The sequence below is a fragment of the Phocoena sinus genome, chromosome 3, assembly GCF_008692025.1.
Source record: "Phocoena sinus isolate mPhoSin1 chromosome 3, mPhoSin1.pri, whole genome shotgun sequence".
In the NCBI taxonomy this organism is placed as follows: Eukaryota; Metazoa; Chordata; class Mammalia; order Artiodactyla; family Phocoenidae; genus Phocoena; species Phocoena sinus.
The window spans coordinates 90,239,974-90,262,558 of NC_045765.1; the positions used below are offsets into that span (position 1 = coordinate 90,239,974).

General features: G+C 35.4%; 1 protein-coding gene and 1 non-coding gene across 2 annotated transcripts; one reads left to right on the forward strand and one right to left on the reverse strand.

Annotated features, from left to right (window-relative positions):
• Positions 1-1,083: 1,083 nt before the first annotated feature.
• On the reverse strand, positions 1,084-1,189 carry LOC116752384. The gene has a single exon (XR_004349467.1). It is a non-coding gene; the product is annotated as a U6 spliceosomal RNA (small nuclear RNA).
• Positions 1,190-8,574: 7,385 nt separating this feature from the next.
• On the forward strand, positions 8,575-8,998 carry LOC116751062 (ubiquinol-cytochrome-c reductase complex assembly factor 2-like). Its single transcript, XM_032626531.1, is given in 2 exon segments — positions 8,575-8,661; positions 8,663-8,998. Coding segments are annotated over 2 exon segments (423 nt in total).
• The last annotated feature ends 13,587 nt before the right edge of the window (positions 8,999-22,585 follow it).

The window sequence follows — 22,585 nt, forward strand, 5'->3', positions numbered from 1 at the left end:
TAATTTTTGAGGAACCTCCATATTGTTTATAGTGGTTGAACCAATTTACATTCCTACCACCAGTGTACAAGGGTTCCTGTTTCACCACATCCTTGCTAGCACCTGTTGTCTCTTGTCGTCTTGATGATAGCCATTCTACAGGTGTGAGGTGATATCTCATTGTGGTTTTGATTTGCATTTTCCAGATGATTAGTGATGTTGAGCATCTTTTCATGTTCTTCTTGGCCATTTTGATGTCCTCTTTGGAAAAATGTCTATTTAGTTCTTCTGCCCATTTTGAATTGGATTGTGTGTTTGTTATTAAGTTGTATGAGTTCTTTATATTTTGGATATTAACTCCTTATCCAATATTTGGTTTGCAAAATTTTTTTCCTATTCTATAGACTGTCTTTTCATTTTGCTAATTAGTTTCTTTTTCTGTGCAGAAGCTTTTGAGCTTGATGTAGTGCCATTTGTTGATTTTTGCTTTTGTTTTTTGTGCTTTTGGCATCACGTCTAAAAAAATCATTGCCAAGACCAAGATCTATAGGCTTCTTCCCTACATTTTCTTCCCTACACTTTCTTCTATGGTATCAGTTCTTATGTTAAAGTCTTTGATCCATATAAAGTTAGATTTTGTGAGTAGTGTGAGATAGGGGTCCAATTTCATAGTTTGTATTTTTTTTAGTTTTTCCAGAAGCATTTGTTGAAAAGACTATCCTTTCTCCTCTATCCTTTCTTTGCTTCCTTGTCAAATATTTGTTGACCATGTATGCCATGATTTAATTCTGGGCTGTCTATTCTGTTTCATTCCTCTATGTGTCTATTTGTGTGCCAGTACCGTACTGTTTTTTATTACTATAGCTTTGTAGTACAGTTTGAAATCAGGAAGTGTGATGGCTCTGTCTTTGTTATTCTTTCTCAGGATTGCTTTGGCTATTCAGGGTCTTTTTTAGTTGCACACAAAGTTTAGAATTGTTTCTTCTATTTCTGTGAACAATACCTTTGGTATTTTGATGGGGATTGCATTGAATCTGTAGATGGTTTTGGGTAGTATGGCCATTTTAACAATATTAGTTTTTCCGATCCATGGACATGAGATGGAAAAATATGGAATGCCTCACAAATTTGCATGTCATCTTTGCACAGGGGCCATGCTATTCTCTGTGTATTGTCTCAATTTTAGTATATGTGGTGCTGAAACGAGCTCTGGGGATCTTTAACAGGGGCAGACTTCTGATGGCATGCCCAGCAACAGAGGCCCTAAAACTCAGGGCTGTCATTAGTCCATAAATAACCTTTACCTGAATTAGACAAAAACCTATGGACAAGGCCCAATGCCAAGGTGTGTAGTTCTACATATGGACTATAAGCTGGATCTTATCTTTACATACCCATTTTGCCAGGTAGTTTTGTAGAGTGCATGACCAACAAAACTTAATGTATAATCTTTGCTAATTCTTCTATTTTTATTTAATTCCAGGCCACATAGAAGAGATTGGCAATATAATTTCACAGAATAGTATACAGTCACTTTCTTTTTGGCTTTTCCCCTTGTTTAAAACTCATGCCTGGTTTGCAAAATGACAAATAATTTATAGGAAAGTTATATCCTTTGTTGTAATCTTGACATCTTCAAAAGCAATACAGTGTAAATAAGCTGTTACGAGATAGGACAATTAGAAGCTTTAAGACAGAAGTATTTAGGCTCTTGTACGTTTCTTACATACAGATTTCATAATAATCATGTTGAATTGGAATTGTATATATATTTTTCTGCTTATTCCCAAAACACTCTCCTTAAAGGTAAGGAGAATGCATTTCACATTTGAGTTCCAATCAAAGAGCACAGTGCCTGGCACATAGTTGGCATTGAATGAATGCATGATATTCCTTATTTTTCACTATCTTACTTCCTTAAGGAATACTAAAGGAAATGATCTGAGATAAAAATTTTGAAATCCCAACATGTAGATTCTTTCTAATGAGACAAGCATGTAAGAATTTCCTGTACTCCTTCATTTCTTTTCAAGACTACTATAGTTGTGTAGCATAAATTATATTTATAAAACTTTATCTTACATTACTATTTATTATAACTAATGGTTAAAACTTTAATACCGAGGCTCTTTTACTTTACTTTATAATTTTTTTCTCTTATTCCTGGACTTTGAGTGAGAAAATTGTGTCAAGTCTCTGTGTCAGTCATTACTAATTATATGATATTGAGTACCTAGTGACTCTAAGCTCAGAGTTATATTTCTTTATATTAGAAATATATGAGAATATATTTTCATTTGCAATTGTGTTACATTCGTTCAACTTCTACACAAATGCAACATACAATTATTGTTATTGTTGTACTAGTACACATTGAATACCCACTGGTAACATTGCTGTGTGATAAAAATATAATAACTTGGCAAATTGTAGCTTGGCTTTGAAATAAAAAAATGGATTTGAAATTGCCTAGAATAGGAATAAACTGGAAGAAACAACACACTGTATTCAAAGTATAATTGTATTCAGCCCATGATTTAACATACTTTGCAGCCAATGTCAATTTTTATGTAATGCATGTGGTGCTCATTTGTTTACCTTTTGATCTCTCCTTAAAAGTATTCTGTGTGAAGGACATTATAGAATTTGTAAACTACAGTATAGAAAAGGACACTTTAAGACATTTAAACTTGATCTTATTCTATCCCAGAAGTACCGTGATCTCAAGGCTATGAATTTGTAATAATCCAATAAAATAAAACTCTCTCCTCTGCTATCTAGGTTTAGTGCCTGCACTACGAAGACAATTTTTGTAGCCTTACCATTGGAATTTGCCATGTTTAAATCCTTTCCATTTGCTGGAAAACTTCATTGTTGCTGACAAGGAATCAAGTAGAAAATTGGAGGCTTGGATATGAAACTCTCTCTGGTGCTTGTTAGCATAAGCGAATATTTTTGTTTTGGGACCAAAATAAACTCCCTGCATCTATTTTTAAGAAATACTTATAGTGTAAATATGTCATTCATGATTTTTCAAACATAAGCTTTGAAAAATGAGCTTGGGAATGGTCTATATTTAAATCTAAAAAGAACTCATGACAAAATGATACTAGCTATAGTGCTTACAATGTTTTGTGTCATTTAGAGAGAAAAATATAAAGCTGTCCTGACTTCCTGTGGTAATTAGTGCCTCTTTTATGGTACATAAAATACTCTAATGGTAATGTTGTAAGAAGTCATTTGGTTTTATCAACTGCTGAAATTACTTTTGATGTTGTTACTAAAAATAGCGGGATATGTAGGTGCGTCAGGACGCAGGGTGCAGCAGCGTGGCACATGCCTGTCTAAACCCCACAGTCTTCTGAGGTTCAGATTAAAGGCCTGATTTTGTAGTTTTGTCCCTCACACTGAGGGAAGGTCATTGACTGATATTCCTTCAGCTCCTTTAATGGAGGTGACAAAAGGAGAGTGTCTGAACGAAAGGAGGTCAGGGTGGAGGAATGAGGGAGAAAGCAAGAATTAGGGAGAGACTTGAATTTTTAAACTTGTTTCTTTTATTTACCATTATTTTTTTACCCTCCTAACAAAGATTAATCTGGCAAGTTCCCTAAATTGGATGGCTGAATTTATCCTTTTAAGCTTTTTAAAAGCAAGAGAATTTTTCAGATACTTCTGTATAATTGTGAATAAGACCAATGCCAGAGAAGAGGAAAAAAACAAACAAAACAAAAACAAAGCAAGATAAAAGACAGGAAGAGAGAAAGAAAAATGAGAGTGAAAAGTCTTCAAACTTCTGTACTTTTAGAGATTGTGAGAGGCTGTGCTCTTTTTCAATTCAATGAGTCTCTTAACTTTTTTTTTCTTGCTATCACTGCTCATTCTTGTCTCTTTGCTTGTTCCTGTCTTCTCATTTCTCTTTCCAAATTTTCATCTTTCCAAATTCCTCATGTTACAGTTTAAAATTATTATTGTAATACTGACTGCTAGGACCTTTCCATTTATTCCAATTTCCACTGGATGGTTAGGGCTAATGAACCTGTGAACACCAAACCTTTCTAATTCTGGGTGTGGTGGCCCTCCACCAAGGAAAGGAGTTTCCTGAAGTCCTTGTCTGATAGCAAATACTGGAGTGGGGTTAAATGTCCTTGGGTCACATAATGGTGGCCAGTGAGCTAATCTGTTTCTGGGAATGCATTACATTTTAAAACCTTGCCCATAATCCCATGATTGTTCAGCTGGTGACAGGTGGAGAAAGTGGTCCTGATTTTGGAATAAAAGTGTGAGATTGCTTGTAATTAGTAGTCCTGAGAGTAGGTTCATAGGACTATGAATGGATTTAAATGGATAACATAGTTTATCCATTTAGTGAACACAGTTCTAATTGCTCAACTGACTATTTTCACTTTCTGGGCAGACAGGATGACCACATTCACAAGCCTAATTCAGAGTCTGTGTGCGACTGCGGGACTGCAAGAGGAACTGATGTGTCATTTCTAGTCTGCGGCAGTTATGAGTTAGTGTGTTTCTTCCTCTGTTGCATCTCTCTCTTGCCCTGCCTTGGCAATCCTAGAAACCATGGAAGGCAGCCATCAGGAAATGGAGGCATATTTCAGCTGCATTGAATTTTTCCTAAATGAGAAATAAATTTTTATAGTAGTAAGTACCTGATATTCCAGGATTTGTTTGTTACTACAGCAGAACTTACCTGATCATGACAGCTACATTTAGTATAGTATCCTGGCACATACTGTCCATTAAATGATATTTATCATTATTATTATGATAGTATTCTATGGGCCTATTGGGAGATGTAATACAATTATTCTTCCTTATTGATAATGACTTTATTAAAATGAAATTAAGAAATATTATGCAAATATGATGGAATATATATTAGATACTTATTACAATTTTTTGACTCCCTGTGGGGTATGGTTTAGGATGAGAGCAACAGGATCATTTTCACTTAGGTGTCTTTTTATCCGTGCAATATCTTATATAAGCAGTAATTAATTTTCAGAGCTATGACCTAAATAGCTAAGAAAATAGTTTTAGAAGATAAGGGAAAAAAGTGGAAAAAAGTAAGATATACAAGAAAGAAAAGAAAGAAAAAAATTGTCTGTGGAGTTATTTTATAATATCACCTCCCTCAATAGACTACAACAGTACCTGTGTATGTTTCTAAGACTAATAAATAGGGTAGCCCAAATCACTGAGTAAAGTAAATGACTAAAATAATAAAGAAGCTGAGTAGTGAATAAAGCACTTTTAAGTGTCAAAGTTGTGACCGTCAATCACGGTTTGGCCACCTATATTGCTGGAAGTTTTGGGACAATATTCAGGAAAAATGACTAGACACAGATAGGTCCTATAATTAGAGAGATTATTTGTCACTCTAAAGAATCAACTTAAATTTGTCAGTGAGTCTAACTTCAGTTTTTTTAGATGAACCTCCAAAGTACACATTTCACAGTTATGATCTCAACACCCCAGTTGTACACTTTGTTGAGAACTGCGCACGTATTGACATCCTCAAAATACCCTCCTGTTAGAAAAATGTAGCAGTGTGATTTAGCGGTGAATGTAAACTCTACTTCCTCTTAAGATGCTCATGATTAGTTTGACATCTGGGAAATTGTTCTTTAATATGAATAGAGGAGTTTTATATCCTTTTATATAAGATAGCTATTTAGATGTTTTGGAAACCTTAAATTATTACACTTTTTCATGTCATCTTGACAGAAAAATGGCTATCTACATGAAGGAAAGTAAAAAGGGATTCGTGTACCTGTTAGTTAGATTCCATTGCAGCACACATATTTCTTGCCCGTGGACTCGATAATCTGTGGGTTGGCTGAGATCAGCTAGGCTTGGATTTGGGGTTGTTCCATGTATCTCTCATTCTGAAACGGAGGTGAAAGACATTGCAGTCATTGGGGGCGTGCTCTTTTCATGGTGGGTAGCAGGAAGGCAAGAGGAGCCAGTGGAAATACCTGATGCCTTTCAAAGTCTCTGCTTGACATTTCACCATTTCATATCTGCCCATATTGCTTTACTCATGTGAGCAACACCAGAGTCAATGGGGGTAGAGGTGTATAGTCCTCCTCTAGAGGCAGTTCTTACAGTCTCTTTGATATGTAATTGTATCATCGGGAGAAAATGGAATAGGAGGGATCAGAATCCATTCATTCACATTAGCTAACACCACATATGATGGTGGCCTCTACAGAGATGAAAGACCTAAAGTTGAAAGGTAAAAGTATAAAGTTAATAGAAGAAAATCTAGAAGACTACCTAGGGTAGTAGAACTTCTTTAAAAAAATGTAAAAGTACAAACCAAAAGAAAGAAAAGTAATAAATCTGACTATATCAAGAAAAATTTTCATGAAAGGCACCATGTATCAAGTTAATAAACAGATAATAGATTGGGGGCATATATTTCTGATACTTAAAATCAACTAAGAATCAATACCTAGAGTATGAGAAATTCTTCTGTAAAGAGCAATTCTGATACAATTAAGTGTGAAAGATATGAGATGGAATTTTCAAAAAATTAAAACCAAAAAGCTACCAAGCATGCAAAAGGGGAAGTCATAGAATCATTAGTGATCATAAATATGTAAATTAAAGCAAGAATATCACTTTAGAGCCATTAGCGCACTAAATACTAAGAACGCAGTAATGTAATAGGAAACTTCACGCACATCTAATGGAGTGTAGATTGTTGTGGACATTTGGAAAGTAATCTAGTACCAGTGAGTCAGTTTGTAGACACATACCCTGTGATAAATCTGTTCTTTTACCAGGTATATAGTCCGAATCAATCCTCATATAAAGTCAAAAAGGGACATGTAAAAGGTTGTTCTTGGTTGTGGACTAAGAAATATTGTGTTTGTTCTTGGTTGAGGACTAAGTTGAGGTAAGTGAGACAACTCAGATGCAGATTTTAAGGAGGCACTCACTCTAAAGGTCATGTAAAACATGAGTACAGGATAGCACACTCACCCTGAGAGTAAGTGCCTCCTTAAGTGTTGTGCCCCATCTGCCTCACTTGCCTCACCCTACTATCAGCTCAACTGGTAAACTGGAGTCAGATTAAGTGTCTGTCACATGGAGAGTGGATAGATGACATGAAATAAATGCACAGGAAGGAGAATTACACATCATTTAGAAAGAATGGATGAAAGATGAATATAGTTGTAGGAGTGAGTTTTAAGTCGTTTAATTAAAAAAAAACATTATTGTCTGTTCATCATTTTGAAAGTGAACACATCAAATGGCATTTTATTTACTTAAGAAGCAAATATTAAAACAAAGCCAAAATAAAAATATTTTGATAAATATACTAAGAGGAAAATTAAATAGTACAGCCTATATTAAAATGTTCATAAAGCAATGTACTTAAATTGATCAAGTGAAAACATATATTTTTACAATCTCAAAATCAAAATCATTTTATGTATCAGAAATTTTTCAGTATGTGGGGAAAAGGTTTATATTGTTCAATGAAACCTTAGCATATACTTTTTGACTCTCCCCATAATAACTGGCATATCTATTTCTCAAGCCAATTTAAATCTAAAATGTAAAACTGACTTTGATGTGACGGCTCACTATGATCTATTTCACCCGAAAACTTTGCTGAGTTTTTGGTATAGACTCTCTATATCTGCAAGTTATGAATGGTTTAAAATATAGAAATAGGGCTTCCCTGGTGGCGCAGAGGTTGAGAGTCCGCTTGCCGATGCAGGGAACATGGGTTCGTGCCCCGGTCCGGGAAGATCCCACATGCCATGGAGTGGCTGGGCCCGTGAGCCATGGCCGCTGAGCCTGCGCGTCCGGAGCCTGTGCTCTGCAACAGGAGAGACCACAACAGTGACAGACCCGCATACCGCAAAAAAAAAAAAAAAAAAAAAAAAAAATATATATATATATATATATATGTATATATATATATATAATATAACTACAAATTTAAGAAAAATGTGGATGGTTTGGAGACTTTTTAGCAGAATTATGAGTTAAAATTCATTGTTGTGGTCCACTCTAAATCTGACTTTTTAATAGCTTTATGAACTATCATACCCTAGATAAGAATAGTAACTGAAGATGGTAGATTTTAGTATGGCTGAGGACTGCCAGATATCCACGAAGGGATACTGGGTATCTGGAAGAGATCCCTGGTGGTCCAAAAACAAAATCTGTTCTTGCATCTGCTCCAATCCAGCTTTCTGTCTCTCCTTTCTTCAGTATTTTCACATTCTTCTGTGCCGTCATTTATAAAATATATCTGTTAATTAAATGTGTTCTATGTCTCTGGGGAATTGATAACTTGATTTGAAAGCACTTTAAAAAATAATGTTCAGGGGTTTCCTTGGTGGCGCAGTGGTTGAGAGTTCGCCTGACAATGCAGGGGACACGGGTTTGTGTCCCGGTCTGGGAGTATCCCACATGCCGGGGAGCGGCTGGGAACATGAGCCATGGCCGCTGAGCCTGCGCATTCAGAGCCTGTACTCCACAACAGGAGAGGCCACAACAGTGAGAGGCCCGCGTACCCCTCCAAAAAAAATTTAAAATTAAAGTTCAGGCCCCCAAATGGCGGCCAGCTGCTACCAGAATTTTCTCAAACTCTGTGAGGAATGGCCAGTGGACGAGACCAAATGAGGCCGGGACTTGGGCGCTTAATCAGTGGGAGCGGGTAGTGCACGCCTTTCGGGAGGGAGAGAACACCCAGATTGCGGAGCCTGAGGCCTGTGATCAGTTGTACGAGAGCTTAGTACTTCTCCATTCAAACTACTACAAACACAAGTACCCTCGTCCCAGAGACACAGGCTTCAGTGGCCTGTCCCTGGAAGAATACAAACTGGTCCTGTCCACAGATACCTTGGAAGAGTTTAAGGAGATGAATAAAGGCGTGTGGAAGGAACTGCAGGAGAAGTTTGCCCCCAAGGATCCTGAGGAGAAACATAAGGCCTGGGCTAGGGCCTTACCGCGACCGCATTACCTAAGCGTGAAGTAGTGTACATTGTCATCATCAGTACAATGCCCTGATTTCTCCATCAAAAAAAAAAAATTTCATATACCTATAATAATTCTTTTAACCTTTTTATTTCATATTGGAGTATAGCTGATTAAGAATGTGATAGTTTCAGGTGCACAGAAAAGTGACTCAGCCATACATACACATGTATGCATTCTCATATACCTATATATAATGATACTGAGTGTTGAAATAATTATTTTTGGAATATGTTTTAAAATGATGGGAGGGAGATGCAAGAGGGAGGAGATATGGGGATATATGTTTATGTATAGCTGATTCACTTTGTTATAAAGCAGAAACTAACACACCATTGTAAAGCAATTATACTCCAATAAATATGTTTTAAAAAAATGGAACAGTAACAGTAAGTAACAGTAACAGAAAATTCAGTAAGTCTGAATTTTCTTATATAAGAGGTACTTTTTCTCACCATGAGTTTATTTTTCAGCCCTATTTAATTTGGAAACTGGCCTATTTGAATACCTAGAGCGGAAACTTCCTCACCCAGCTGTTAAAGGGCATAATGTCAGATTTTAAACTTTGTTTTCTACGTAGGACAGCAAACTGTTACCTCCTTGTATAGGTGCTTTTAATTACAGACTAGATTGGTCAATGGGATAGTGCCACCCAAACGATATATATAAAATGACCAAGATTTAGAGACATCAGGTATTACCGTGTGCAGAATAATAGAAAGATGGGTGTCACATTCACCTCCTTTTCCTTGTACATAGATTACATGTTCATTAGTTTATAGACATCATGATAGTAATCTAACTTGGGACAAACAGAATAGATTTCATGCCAGGTTTGTATTTGGAAAGCCACAGGGTTGGTGCAATGCTGCTTCCTGGGGGATCTACAGAGAAGACTGACCCAACCTGGGGACAAGGGGATATCTTTCTCACCTTGTAATTCTCCCCTTCAAGACGTGCAAGACTCATAAATGTGAGGAAAAGAACTATCAAGGATAGTTCTTTAGTATCTTTAGTATCAGAGTAAGGCTAGTCTTTCCCCTGTTGCGAATACTATTATTATGATTATAACCACTACTAGTACTATTATTTATTAAATACTTATTTTTAAAAAGGTTTATGTGGATAATGTTATATATATAAAGATTATGTGTATTATAATATTATTTCTCTTTTAAATAAGAGAAAAATTAAGCTTGGAGAGGTGAGGTGATTTACTCAAAGTCATACTTCCAGGGTTAAAAGAGAACCTCCTAGAGAAATGGAAATAAAAACAATCATAAACAAATGGGACCTAATGAAACTTCAAAACTTTTGCACAGCAAAGGAAACCATAAACAAGACCAAAAGACAACCCTCAGAATGGGAGAAAATATTTGCAAATGAAGCAACTGACAAAGGAATAATCTCCAAAATTTATAAGCAGCTCATGCAGCTCAATAACAAAAAAACCACAACCCAATACAAAAATGGGCAGAAGACCTAAATAGACATTTCCCCAAAGAAGATATACAGACTGCCAACAAACACATGAAAGAATGCTCAACATCACTAATCATTAGAGAAATGCAAATCAATGAGATACAATGAGATATCATCTCACACCAGTCAGAATGGCCATCATCAAAAAATCTAGAAACAATAAATGCTGGAGAGGGTGTGGAGAAAAGGGGACCCTCTTGCACTGTTGGTGGGAATGTAAATTGATACAGCCACTGTGGAGAACAGTATGGAGGTTCCTGAAAAAACTACAAATAGAACTACCATATGACCCAGCAATCCCACTACTGGACATATACCCTGAGAAAACCATAATTCAAAAAGAGTCATGTACCAAAATGTTCATTGCAGCTCTATTTACAATAGCCCAGAGATGGAAACAACCTAAATGTCCATCATCGGATGAATGGATAAAGAAGATGTGGCACATATATACAATGGAATATTACTCAGCCATAAAAAGAAACGAAATTGAGCTATTTGTAATGAGGTGGATAGACCTAGAGTCTGTCATACAGAGTGAGGTAAGTCAGAAAGAGAAAGACAAATACCGCATGATAACACATATATATGGAATTAAGAAAAAAAAATGTCATGAAGAACCTAGGGGTAAGACAGGAATAAAGACACAGACCTACTAGAGAATGGACTTGAGGATATGGGGAGGGGGAAGGGTGAGCTGTGACAAAGCGAGAGAGAGGCATGGACATATATACACTACCAAACGTAAGGTAGATAGCTAGTGGGAAGCAGCCGCATGGCACAGGGATGTTGGCTCGGTGCTTTGTGACAGCCTGGAGGGGTGGGATAGGGAGGGTGGGAGGGAGGGAGACGCAAGAGGGAAGAGATATGGGAACATATATATATGTATAACTGATTCACTTTGTTATAAAGCAGAAACTAACACACCATTGTAAAGCAATTATACTCCAATAAAGATGTAAAAAAAAAAACGCATTCTGAATCCACATTCTTGGTAAATTAAAAAGACAAGGCTATTAGCACTTTAAACTTTTTATTTAAAGCTTTTTTTATTTCACCAAAAATTATCTAGTTGTTTCATAATATTGTCCCTGATATAAACCAGATACTAGAAACTACCATGCATTACCTCCATGTATATACTATACACATTTTCCATTCAAGTTGTACCACACTCATGATTTATATTTTGGTTGGTGATGCTTTTAATGCATGAAATGTTTTCTTACTGGAAGCTACAATTTTATAATTTTAAGAGGCATAGGCAATCATATGACTAATCATCATAGATGTCACTCCTATTATTTATGTCACATTAGATAAGTATATGCATTTTATTTTATACTCCAACACCAAGAAAAAGTGGATGAATTAACTGTATAAGGAGCTGATACTTTATTTAAAATTGATAGAGAATAATGTGTTGCTTTTCTCTACTAGGTGAAAGTTCAAAATTATTTAGATGCACTCATTTGTAAATTAAGGTTAATTAACTGCATTCATTAAAGCTATACTTATCTACAATGATTCTGACTTGATTATGAATATTATGATTGAGTTATAGTTATGCAAATGCCACTGAAACTTATTGTCATGTGTTACTTAAGTCATAACCTCATAGTTATAAGTTACTCAAAATATATTTCCTTGTAAAAATATGATGTCATGTCTAATATCTGTAGATATTTATATATATATATATTTATATATAGTCTATGACTAAAACCTAGTAATTAATAACAACTAAATAACTAATAATACCCTTCAAGAGAATGAGTACTTGAGTTTCATGGGGGTTCAGTGTTCTCTGAATGTAGTTATATAAAATAATACAAGACAATGTGTACCATCTATTTAGTCTATAGTCTGTACCAGGTTCAGTGGCAAGCACCTTACTTGCACCATGTCTTTTTATCTTCTCAAGAGCTCCATGAATCCAAGTAATTTTTTTTTTTTTTGCGGTACACGGGCCTCTCACTGTTGTGGCCTCTCCCGTGGCGGAGCACAGGCTCTGGACGCGCAGGCTCAGCGGCCATGGCTCACGGGCCCAGCCGCTCTGCGGCATGTGGGATCTTCCCGGACCGGGGCACGAACCCATGTCCCCTGCATTGGCAGGCGGACTTTTAACCACTGCGCCACCAGGGAAACCCTAAGTAATTTTTAATGCGGATTTCTATGGGCAAGTTCCATTCTAGACACTGGGGAAGCAGCACTGAACCGACAGACATCTCTGCCCTAGTAGAGCTCACATTCTAGTTGAGGAGAAAGATAAGAGACAAAATAAGTAAAATATATAAATAAAACAATTGTAATATTTGTTTTAAGCAGAAGGAAGTAGAGAATTAGGAATAGGAAGTGTCATGGAGAAGGGACATAATTTTAGGAAGGGTTCAAGGAAATTCTCATGAAGAGGTAACACATGACTGAAGACCCAAAGAAAAACAGAATGAAAGCCAAATACTTATCTGTCAAAGAGCTTTCCAAGCATTAGAGAGAAAATGCAAAGCTCCTAAGATCAGACTTTGTCAGCTGTGATGGAGCCCAATGAGTGGGAGAGTGGTGTGAGCTGAAGTTAGAGAGGTAACCTGCTCCAAATCACATGGCGCAGGTGATAAAACAGCAAAGCAAGGACTTCAACTATAAGAGATAAATGACAGGCAATCAATAAGTTAGATAGATTAATGAATAAATGGATTGATGCGTGAATGAACAGGTAACTGATAGATAAGTAGACAAATTGATTAATAACTAGATACCCAGTTTCTTATTCCTTTAAGAACACTGTTCAGTTTGTCTAAAGCAATGGATACTTATTAAAGGAGAAAGAAACTGAGTAACTATTTATATGGCTGCCCAATATTACACAAACTGTTAGCATAAGAGTTAGATACAGAATTGAATGCACTAGAGAACTTCTAGAATCATTAGAAAGTTAAGAAATATCCTTGAATTTTGTCCTTCCAAAACAAGAATAAACATTTTGCATAACACTTTCATGTTATACTCTAACCACCACAGCCTACTTTAAAGCACACTTAGGGTTAATATTTATGCTCTGGCAGCCTCTTACTGTAGATCTGATCCCTTCATACAGTTCTGGAATCTTTGAATCTTTGCCTTGATAAAGAACTAAGCCTCTGTAACAGGTTGTTCTGTGTTGGTACTGCTCATGCTTTATAAATGGAGAAGTCAGAGCGATGAGCAGCAAGACGCAAGACAGAGGGGAAAACAGGACAAGCTTAGTGGTTGGGAAAATCTGGCCAAGTGGATGAGAAAGATGGCAATCTGCTCTGCAGTTACCAAAGAAAGTGTTTTTTTTATCATAATAAACTCTGTTGAGCAGTTATTTTAGTGGTTATTTTAATACCCTGAAAGAACTAGTATGCTTTTTTCCAAGGGTAAGTAATTTACAGAGAGAATTTGCTGATTAGATCTTCTGAACTGTAAAGGTTCTCTATATTTTGTGATGCCAGAGGTGAACAAATCAGGTACTCACCTCGTCAAAGGAGAGCATACACCGTGGAGGAACGTGGAATTTCTTATAAGAGGGTGTTAAAAGGAATCTGCGATGGGATTTAAATTCTGGTTGGGTGATTTGGGAAAGGGTGTAAGGAAGAGACGGCTCTCAGGAATGAACACTGTCAGAAAGCAGGGGCAGTGCTATGGGTAAAGAAGTAGAAGGTACTCGTTTAGTGTCTGAACAAGGAGAGTGTTTTCTTGTGGGTGGTGGAGTTACCAGGTTTTTCTTTGTTCTTAGACAAAATTATGAAGTGGCCTTGCTGTTTTTCATGATTGTGTCTCAGAGTAACCGTGTCTGAAATTGGTATATTGTGAAATTGCTTATCAAATGGGAGAATAAATGGCTTAGATGTGACCGTCAGACCAGCTTCTGAATGTCAGGGGCTTCTCTCTCTCTCTCTTTTTCATATATTTCTCAGAACTTTTTAAGCAAGGAAAATTAGCTTACCTATTGCAGACATATATAATTTTGATAAACTATGGAAATTATATGCAGAGTCTAAAAATATCCCACTCCATGAATATACAGAAAGAATAAAGATTATTCAGCATAGTATTAAATTATTTAATATAATCCTAAACAATTTTTAACTTTGAATATATCATTTTCAGAAGCTGTTGTTTCCTCTAGTGGCCAAAAAATAATTTCTAGTAATAAAAACTCCTTCAAATCTTGGAAATATATGCCATAACAGCCTGTTCACAAACTAGCAAGTTCAGTAAAATCAATATTTACATATATATATATTTTAAAAACCTAACAGAATATAATTTTTAGTGAATGTACTATTTATTAATAATATGAAATATTCTGTACAATATAAAATACACTTATTTGTCATTTCACTCATATTCTTTGCAGTTCACTATCTTCAGAGATTTAAATGACTAAGAATTTTTCTACATCTTTTTATCAGAGGCAATATTTTTCTCAGTTTTCCTTATTTCTTCTTCTGAACCTATCTTTTGCCACATTAACTTTTTAAAAATAGACTTTATTTTTTGGAATGGCTTTAGATTTGCAGCAACACTGAGAAAATAGTAAAGAGAGTTTCTATTTACCCCACACCCAGTTTCCCCTAATAACATCTTACATTAGTATGGTACACTTGTTATAATTAATGATCAAATATAATTGTTTTCTTTCTTTGTAATTTATCCTTCCTCCACCCCCTTTCCCCTTTGGTAACCATAAGTTTGTTTTCTATGTCTGTGAGTCTGTTTCTGTTTTGTAAATAAGTTCATTTGTGTGTTATTTTAGATTCTACATATAAGTGATAACATATGGTATTTGTCTTTCTCTTTCTGACTTAGTATGATAATCTCTAAGTCCATCCATTGCTGCAAATGGCATTATTTCATTCTTTTTTTATGGCTGAGTAATATTTCATTGTATATATGTACCACATCTCCTTTATCCATTCCTCTGTCGATGGGCATTTAGGTTGCTTCCATGTCTTGGCTACTGTAAATAGTGTTGCAATGAACACTGGGGTGCAGGTATCATTTCAAATTATAGTTTTGTCCAGATATATGCCCAGGAGTAGGATTGCTGGATCATATGGTAATTCTATTTTTGGTTTTCTGAGGAACCTCCATACTGTTTTCCATAGTGGCTGTACCAATTTACATTCCCATCAACAGTATAACAGGGTTCCCTTTTGTCCACACCCTCTTCAGCATTTGTTACTTGTAGACTTTTAATGATGGCCATTCTGACTGGTGTGAGGTGATACCTAATTATAGATTTGATTTGCATTTCTCTAATAATTAGTGATGTTGAACAGGTCAGAAATGTCTAAGAGAAATGTCTATTTAGGTCTTCTGCCCATTTTTGATTGGGTTTGTTTTTTTGTTATTGAGCTGTATGAGCTGTTTTCAAATATAATTCTTATTATTAAAGTTGCAGTTTATTCATACTTCCTTATTTTTTTTCACCCAGTATCCTTCATCTATTCCAGGATCCCATCTAGGATATGATTTTACATTTAGTCATATCTCCTTAGGCTCCTCTTGCCTGTGACATTTTCTCTGATTTTTCTTATTTTTTTTTTTGGATAGACTTGACAGTTTTGAGCACTTTTCAGGTATTTTGGATGATACTGATCTGTTGGAATTTTCTAATATTTCCCTCTTGAGTAGACTGGGCTTGGGCTTTAGGGAGGAATACCACAGAGGTAAATTGACATCTTCATCATATCATACCAAGGATATGCATTATTAACATGATTTATCATTGGTGATGTTAATCATCATCTCTCTAAGGTAGTATTTGTCAAGTTTATCCACTGCAAAGTTATTCCCACCCAAACTTTTTTATACTCCATATTTCAGTCTTTGGAAGAAAAAACACTATGCATAGCCCCGTCTTAGGAAATGGAATTATGCTTTTCCTCCTGAGGGCACAGTATCTATATAAATTGTTTGGAAATCTTTTGCATAGCAGATTTGTCTCTTCTCCTACTCTTCTTTAAGTATTCAACCATTCTTTTACATCAGTATGAATTCATGACTATTTTATACTTAGAGTTATAATCTAATGCTACTTTATTGGTTTTCTTGCTTAAATTGTTTCAGCTTTGGCCATTGGGAGCTTTCAGGTGGCTTCTTTGTTTCTTTAACTTATGCCCATCAATGTGTGTGTATTTACGTATATGTGTGTGTGCTTTTTTTGTACATCCTTATTTTCTGGCAATACAAGATGCTCCAGGTTCAGCTTGCATATCTCCTACCCAGGTTTATAATCAGTCATTTTCCCAAAAAATCTCTGGTTCCTTTTATTGGAGAAAGGTATTAGAAATCAAGGTCTGGGTGTTGGGTGTGCTCATTGCTGCTGGGTTATTTCTTCTAGACTCTCTCAGCTGAAATAGCAAGAAAATATGTATAGCAACACATGTACATGTGCACGGCCATAAATAGCTGTATATCTATCCCTCATTATTCATATATGGTACATATATGTTCATATTGATATCTTCAACTCAAGATTATTACCATATCAGTCAGTCTAGGCTATTTCTTTTGCTATTGTAAATACTCCAACAGTGAGAAATCAGGTTCCTGTTATCCACAATTCATTTAATTTCTCAGTTTCAGTATACATGCATGACAGTGTCAGACTTTTAAACTCATACTGCCACAGGACAAAACTTTATGAATTAGAGTACAGTGTTCATGTTCAGTTCCTTTTGCCTTTAGTCTTACAGAAGCCACTCATACCTAAAAAAGTTACTAAGGTCAGCACCTTTATGTCCCAGCTATTTTCAGTAATGCTGTTCAATATGTTTCTAATATGGATACTTTTGTCACAGTCTGTATTCCATTTTCAGATCCTTTGTTGTCTTAAATGATGATTTTTGAACTTGCATACATTAAGGTTTGGCTTTTACGTTGTAACTTTTTTTTTTACATCTTTATTGGAGTATAATTGCTTTATAATGGTGTGTTAGTTTCTGCTTTATAACAAAGTGAATCAGTTATACATATACATATGTTCCTGTATCTCCTCCCTCCTGCATCTCCCTCCCTACGTTGTAACATTCTAAGGATTTTGACAAATGCAGAATATCATGTATCCACCATTACAGTATCATACATCACAGTTTCATCACCTGAAAAAAAAATTACCTATTCAACCCCTCCTTCATGCTCCCAAATCCCTGGCTCTGAACATTTTATCATTTCTATATTTGTTCTTTTCCAGAATGTCATATAATTGGAATCTCACAATATATAGCCTTTTCAGACTGACTTCTTTCACTTCAAAATGTGTTTAAGATTCCTCCATGTCCTTTCATTCCTTGATAACTCATTTCTTTTTATCACTGAATAGTATATGGATGTACCACCGTTTGTCTTTTTGCCTATTGAAGCATATTTTGGTTGCTTCCACTCGTGACAATAATGAATAGGGTTGCTATAAACCATCCTGTGCAGGTTTTAGTGTAGACTTAGGTTTTCAAGTAAATATGTAGAGGAGTGACTGCTGGATTATATGGTAAGACAGAGTTTAAATTTCTAAGAAACTGCCAAACTGTTTTCCAGAGTGGCTGTACCAGTTTGCATTCCCAACAACAATGAATGAGAATTCCTTTTTCTCTACATCCTTGCCAGAATTTGGTATTCTCAATTAAAAAACTTTTATCCATTCTAATAGGTGTGTAGTGTTCGGTCATTGTTGTTTTAATTTGCAGTTACGTAATGACAAATAATGTCAAACATTTGTCATGTGCTTATTTCTCATCCATTGTCTTCTTTGATGAGGTATTTATTTAGGTCTCAAATTTTTAATCGTATTATTTTCTTATATTTGAATTCTAAGAGTTCTTTGTGTATTTTGGATAGAAGTTCTTTTCAGATACATATTTCCCAATTATTTTCTCCTCGTCTGTGGCCTGTCTTCCTCCTAACAGTATCTTCTGCAAAGTAGAAGAGTCTAACTTTTATAAAGTTCAGTTTCTCAGTTTTTTTCTTTCATGGATTATGCTTTTGGTGTTGCTCACATCATCATCTTTTTTTTAAAAACTGAGGTATAATTGACATACATTATAATAGTTTCAGGTGTACAACATAATTTGATATTTGTACATATTGTGAAATAATTGCCACAATGAGGCTAGTTAACATCCATCCCCATATATAGTTACCAAATGATTTCTTGTGATTAGAACTTTAGAGATCTACTACTCTCTTAGCAACTTTCAAGTATGTATGTATTAAAACAGTATTATTAACTTCAGTATCATGCTGAATGTTACATCCCCAGGACATTTATTTTATAACTGGAAGTTTGTATATTTGTTTTCCCCAGTCTGACTTATTTCACTTACCATAATGCCCTCAAGGTCATTTCATGTTGTCACAAAATGGCAAGATTTCATTTTTTCTTAAGGCTGAATCCATTTTGTGTGTGTGTAATACCCAGTGGGCATGGATTCACTGGGGCCATTATTATAACAGTTTACCTCAAGGATAATTAAAATTTTAACTGGAGCTGAAATCTCAACTAAAAATTTTATGACAAATAAAATTTGAGTCTTACTAGCCCTTTAAGATTATAAGCCTTTAGTCATTTCAGTTTTAGTTTTAGGGTTTATGATGTTTGCATGAGAAAATTAGGGAGTGTGAAGATTCATGAAGTGACATTTACAAATTCTTCTTGGCATGACTAGTGTATTCTTTTTCTTTCCCACTGTCCCAGAGGTGACTTGACTTATCCTTCCTAGAACAGGCCCCCTCCTGGCACCTGTTTCTACCCAAACCCTTTAATCAGTGCTCAGCTCTAGGAATTCTTTATAAGGTCCTATCTAGAATAGTCTCAACGGTACCACGATTGTTTCTTCCGACCGCATGGAGAGCAGTAATTGGGCAATATTCATGGAGAACGCAAAATGAAATCTGTGTGGCAGAAATATTCAGAGCTGCTGTGTATCTGTTTTATTTCCATTTGGTGCCAGTTTTTTGCAGCTACTTATAAAGATTCTTCTTTGTCAGTGTAGATTGCTAAAAGATCTACTTCCAAATAGCAAAACTAAAACTGTAAATGTGTTTCTGCAGTGGTGTGACCTGCTGTTATTAGTATATAACAAATAACTCCCATCCTGATGCCTAAAGACAAAGGCTCTCAAGGGTCTCACCCATTAATTGGAAGCTATTTATTGTATTCCCCAGCCACTTGACTTGCTATTGCTGCCATGGTTCAAAAGTGAATGGTTTTTAATATCTAGAACATTAATTTGAGTCAAATTATATATGCAGCAACATTTGTGCAGAAGGTAAGAATATAATTTAGGTCATAATGGAACACACGGTGAACGTCTGAAAACCAGTCAATTGTCCTTTGAAACAGAGGTACTTATTTCTATTTTTGAAATATTGGCAAGTTAAAAGTTTTCTGGCACTGTTTCCTTTTTCTTGTGATATGAATGCAGATGCTGTTAGAACTGAAAACTTTTTTTTATTGTTGGTAGTGCTGCTACTGTTTGGTAAAGAAGGAACTTTGAAATTCTATATGGAGCCATTGGTAAAATGCACTTATAGAAAGATTCTAATGTTTGTATGTCAGAGCAATAGAAAATACAGTATTTCTATTTGAGTGACTTTAGGAGTTTGCTGAGCTCCTTAATATGAGTCCTTTATAAATTCCTCTTGATAGGAAACACACTTTAGAATAAATGTATCACTTATTTATGAATATGTATATAGCAAAAAAAAAATCACTTATTTGAGGTCAGTTACCCAAATGGGTCTCCAAAGGCACTTTGTTTCTTGTTCGCTTCTTAATGTATTTTTGCATTTTGTGGCCGTGGTGTATAGCTCTTACACAGCTCTGGGAGGCAGAAATTGTGTATGTTTAATGACAGTTTTCAAACAAATGGAAGTAGGATGACTTGATGAAGAGGTAGATATTTCACTTTACCTGGAGGCACCATTTGGGTTAGATATTTTTATTAAAAAATTCTCTTAATATATTAGTTGGATTCCTTTCATTGTATTTACATTCTTGAGATACATTAGTATTTTTTTTGACATTAAAAGGTATTTATTTTGTGTATTGCATTATTCATTTCTACAGGGCTTAGAAAGTTAGAGCAAAGGCTTAAGGCCTTTTCATAAAGAGAAATACCTTTGGATTTGCCTAAATTCTTTTTTTTTCTTCCACACACACACACACACACACACACACACTGTATTTTATTTTTACAAGAGATAAATAGACTGACACCAATCATTGTAAATGGATGACCACAACAAAAGCAACAATGATTGCAATTACCAATCACAAAACACACTCATACTATGCCATAATATTGACATTCAGTCCAGTAATCCTCCACGGTAACAGCTCCTTTACTTTGCAGTGAAAATTGATTTGTATATTTTTGCCTCTGAGTCCTTGTGGATTTTTTTTTTATTCAAACAGAAAGTCACAAAAATTATAATCATCCTCATCAGTTCACTCAGTCCCATGTAATTAATTTTTTTCATCTTGATCATTAGCACTTTTATGAGTTCATTAGTTTTCCATTAGAGTTCTGAAAATGCTTATTCATTCAGTTCAGCAGTGTAGTCAGTTACCAGAAACCTGTACTCGTCAGAGAATTTTCCATGAATTCCTTGAAGATGAAACCATTTTATAGGAACATATTTGCAAAAGCATCAGAGTACACCCAGAACTGTCTGTAAATGACAAAAGACTTAAAAATGACCACGGTTAAAGATTTGATGAAAGTACATAATAATGCAATTGACAAGGAAATTTAGTTATTTCTGAGATATACATTTTAAAGTAATAACTAGAATTATGACTTACAACATTATACCAGAACCTATAAGATTTTTAGAAATTCCATGTAATGTCTGAAACATTTACATTAACATATTTCCATACAAATAACCCAAAGAAAGTTTAGTATTAGTTGTTTGTTTGCTTTTTTTATAATGCAGGCTCTTATTAGTCATCAATTTTATACACATCAGTGTATTCATGTCAATCCCAATCACCCAATTCAGCACACCACCATCCCCACCAAACCGCGGTTTTCCCCCCTTGGTGTCCATATGTTTGTTGTCTACATCTGTGTCTCTACTTCTGCCCTGCAAACTGGTTCATCTGTACCATTCTTCTAGGTTCCACATACATGCATTAATATACGGTATTTGTTTTTCCCTTTCTGAATTACTTCACTCTGTATGACGGTCTCTAGATCCGTCCACGTCTCAACGAATGACTCCGTTTCGTTCCTTTTTATGACTGAGTAATATTCCACTGCATATATGTACCACAACTTCGTTATCCATTCATCTGTCAATGGGCATTTAGGTTGCTTCCATGACCTGGCTATTGTAAATAGTGCTGCAATGAACATTGGGGTGCCTGTGTTTTTTGAACTATGATTTTCTCTGGGTATATGCCCAGTAGTGGGATTGCTGGATCATATGGTAATTCTATATTTAGTTTTTTAAGGAACCTCCATACTATTCTCCATAATGGCTGTATCAATTTACATTCCCACCAACAGTGCAAGAGGGTTCCCTTTTCTCTACACCCTCTCCAGCATTTGTTGTTTGTAGATTTTCTGATGATGCCCATTCTAACTGGTGTGAGGTGATACCTCATTGTAGTTTTGATTTGCATTTCTCTAATAATTAGTGATGTTGAGCAGCTTTTCATGTGCTTCTTGGCCATCTGTATGTCTTCTTTGGAGAAATGTCTATTTAGATCTTCTGCCCATTTTTGGATTGGGTTGTTTGTTTCTTTAATATTCAGCTGCATGAGCTGTTTATATATTTTGGAGATAAATCCTTTGTCTGTTGATTCATTTGCAAATATTTCCTCCCATTCTGAGGGTTGACTTTTTATCTTGTTGATGGTTTCCTTTGCTGTGCAATATCTTTAAAGTTTCATTAGGTCCCATTTATTTATTTATTTATTTAATTTCCATTACTCTAGGAGGTGGATCACAAAAGATCTTGCTGTGATTTATGTCAAAGGGTGTTCTTCCCATGTTTTCCTCAAAGAGTTTTATAGTGTCTGGTCATACATTTAGGTCTCGAATCCATTTTGAGTTTATTTTTGTGTATGGTG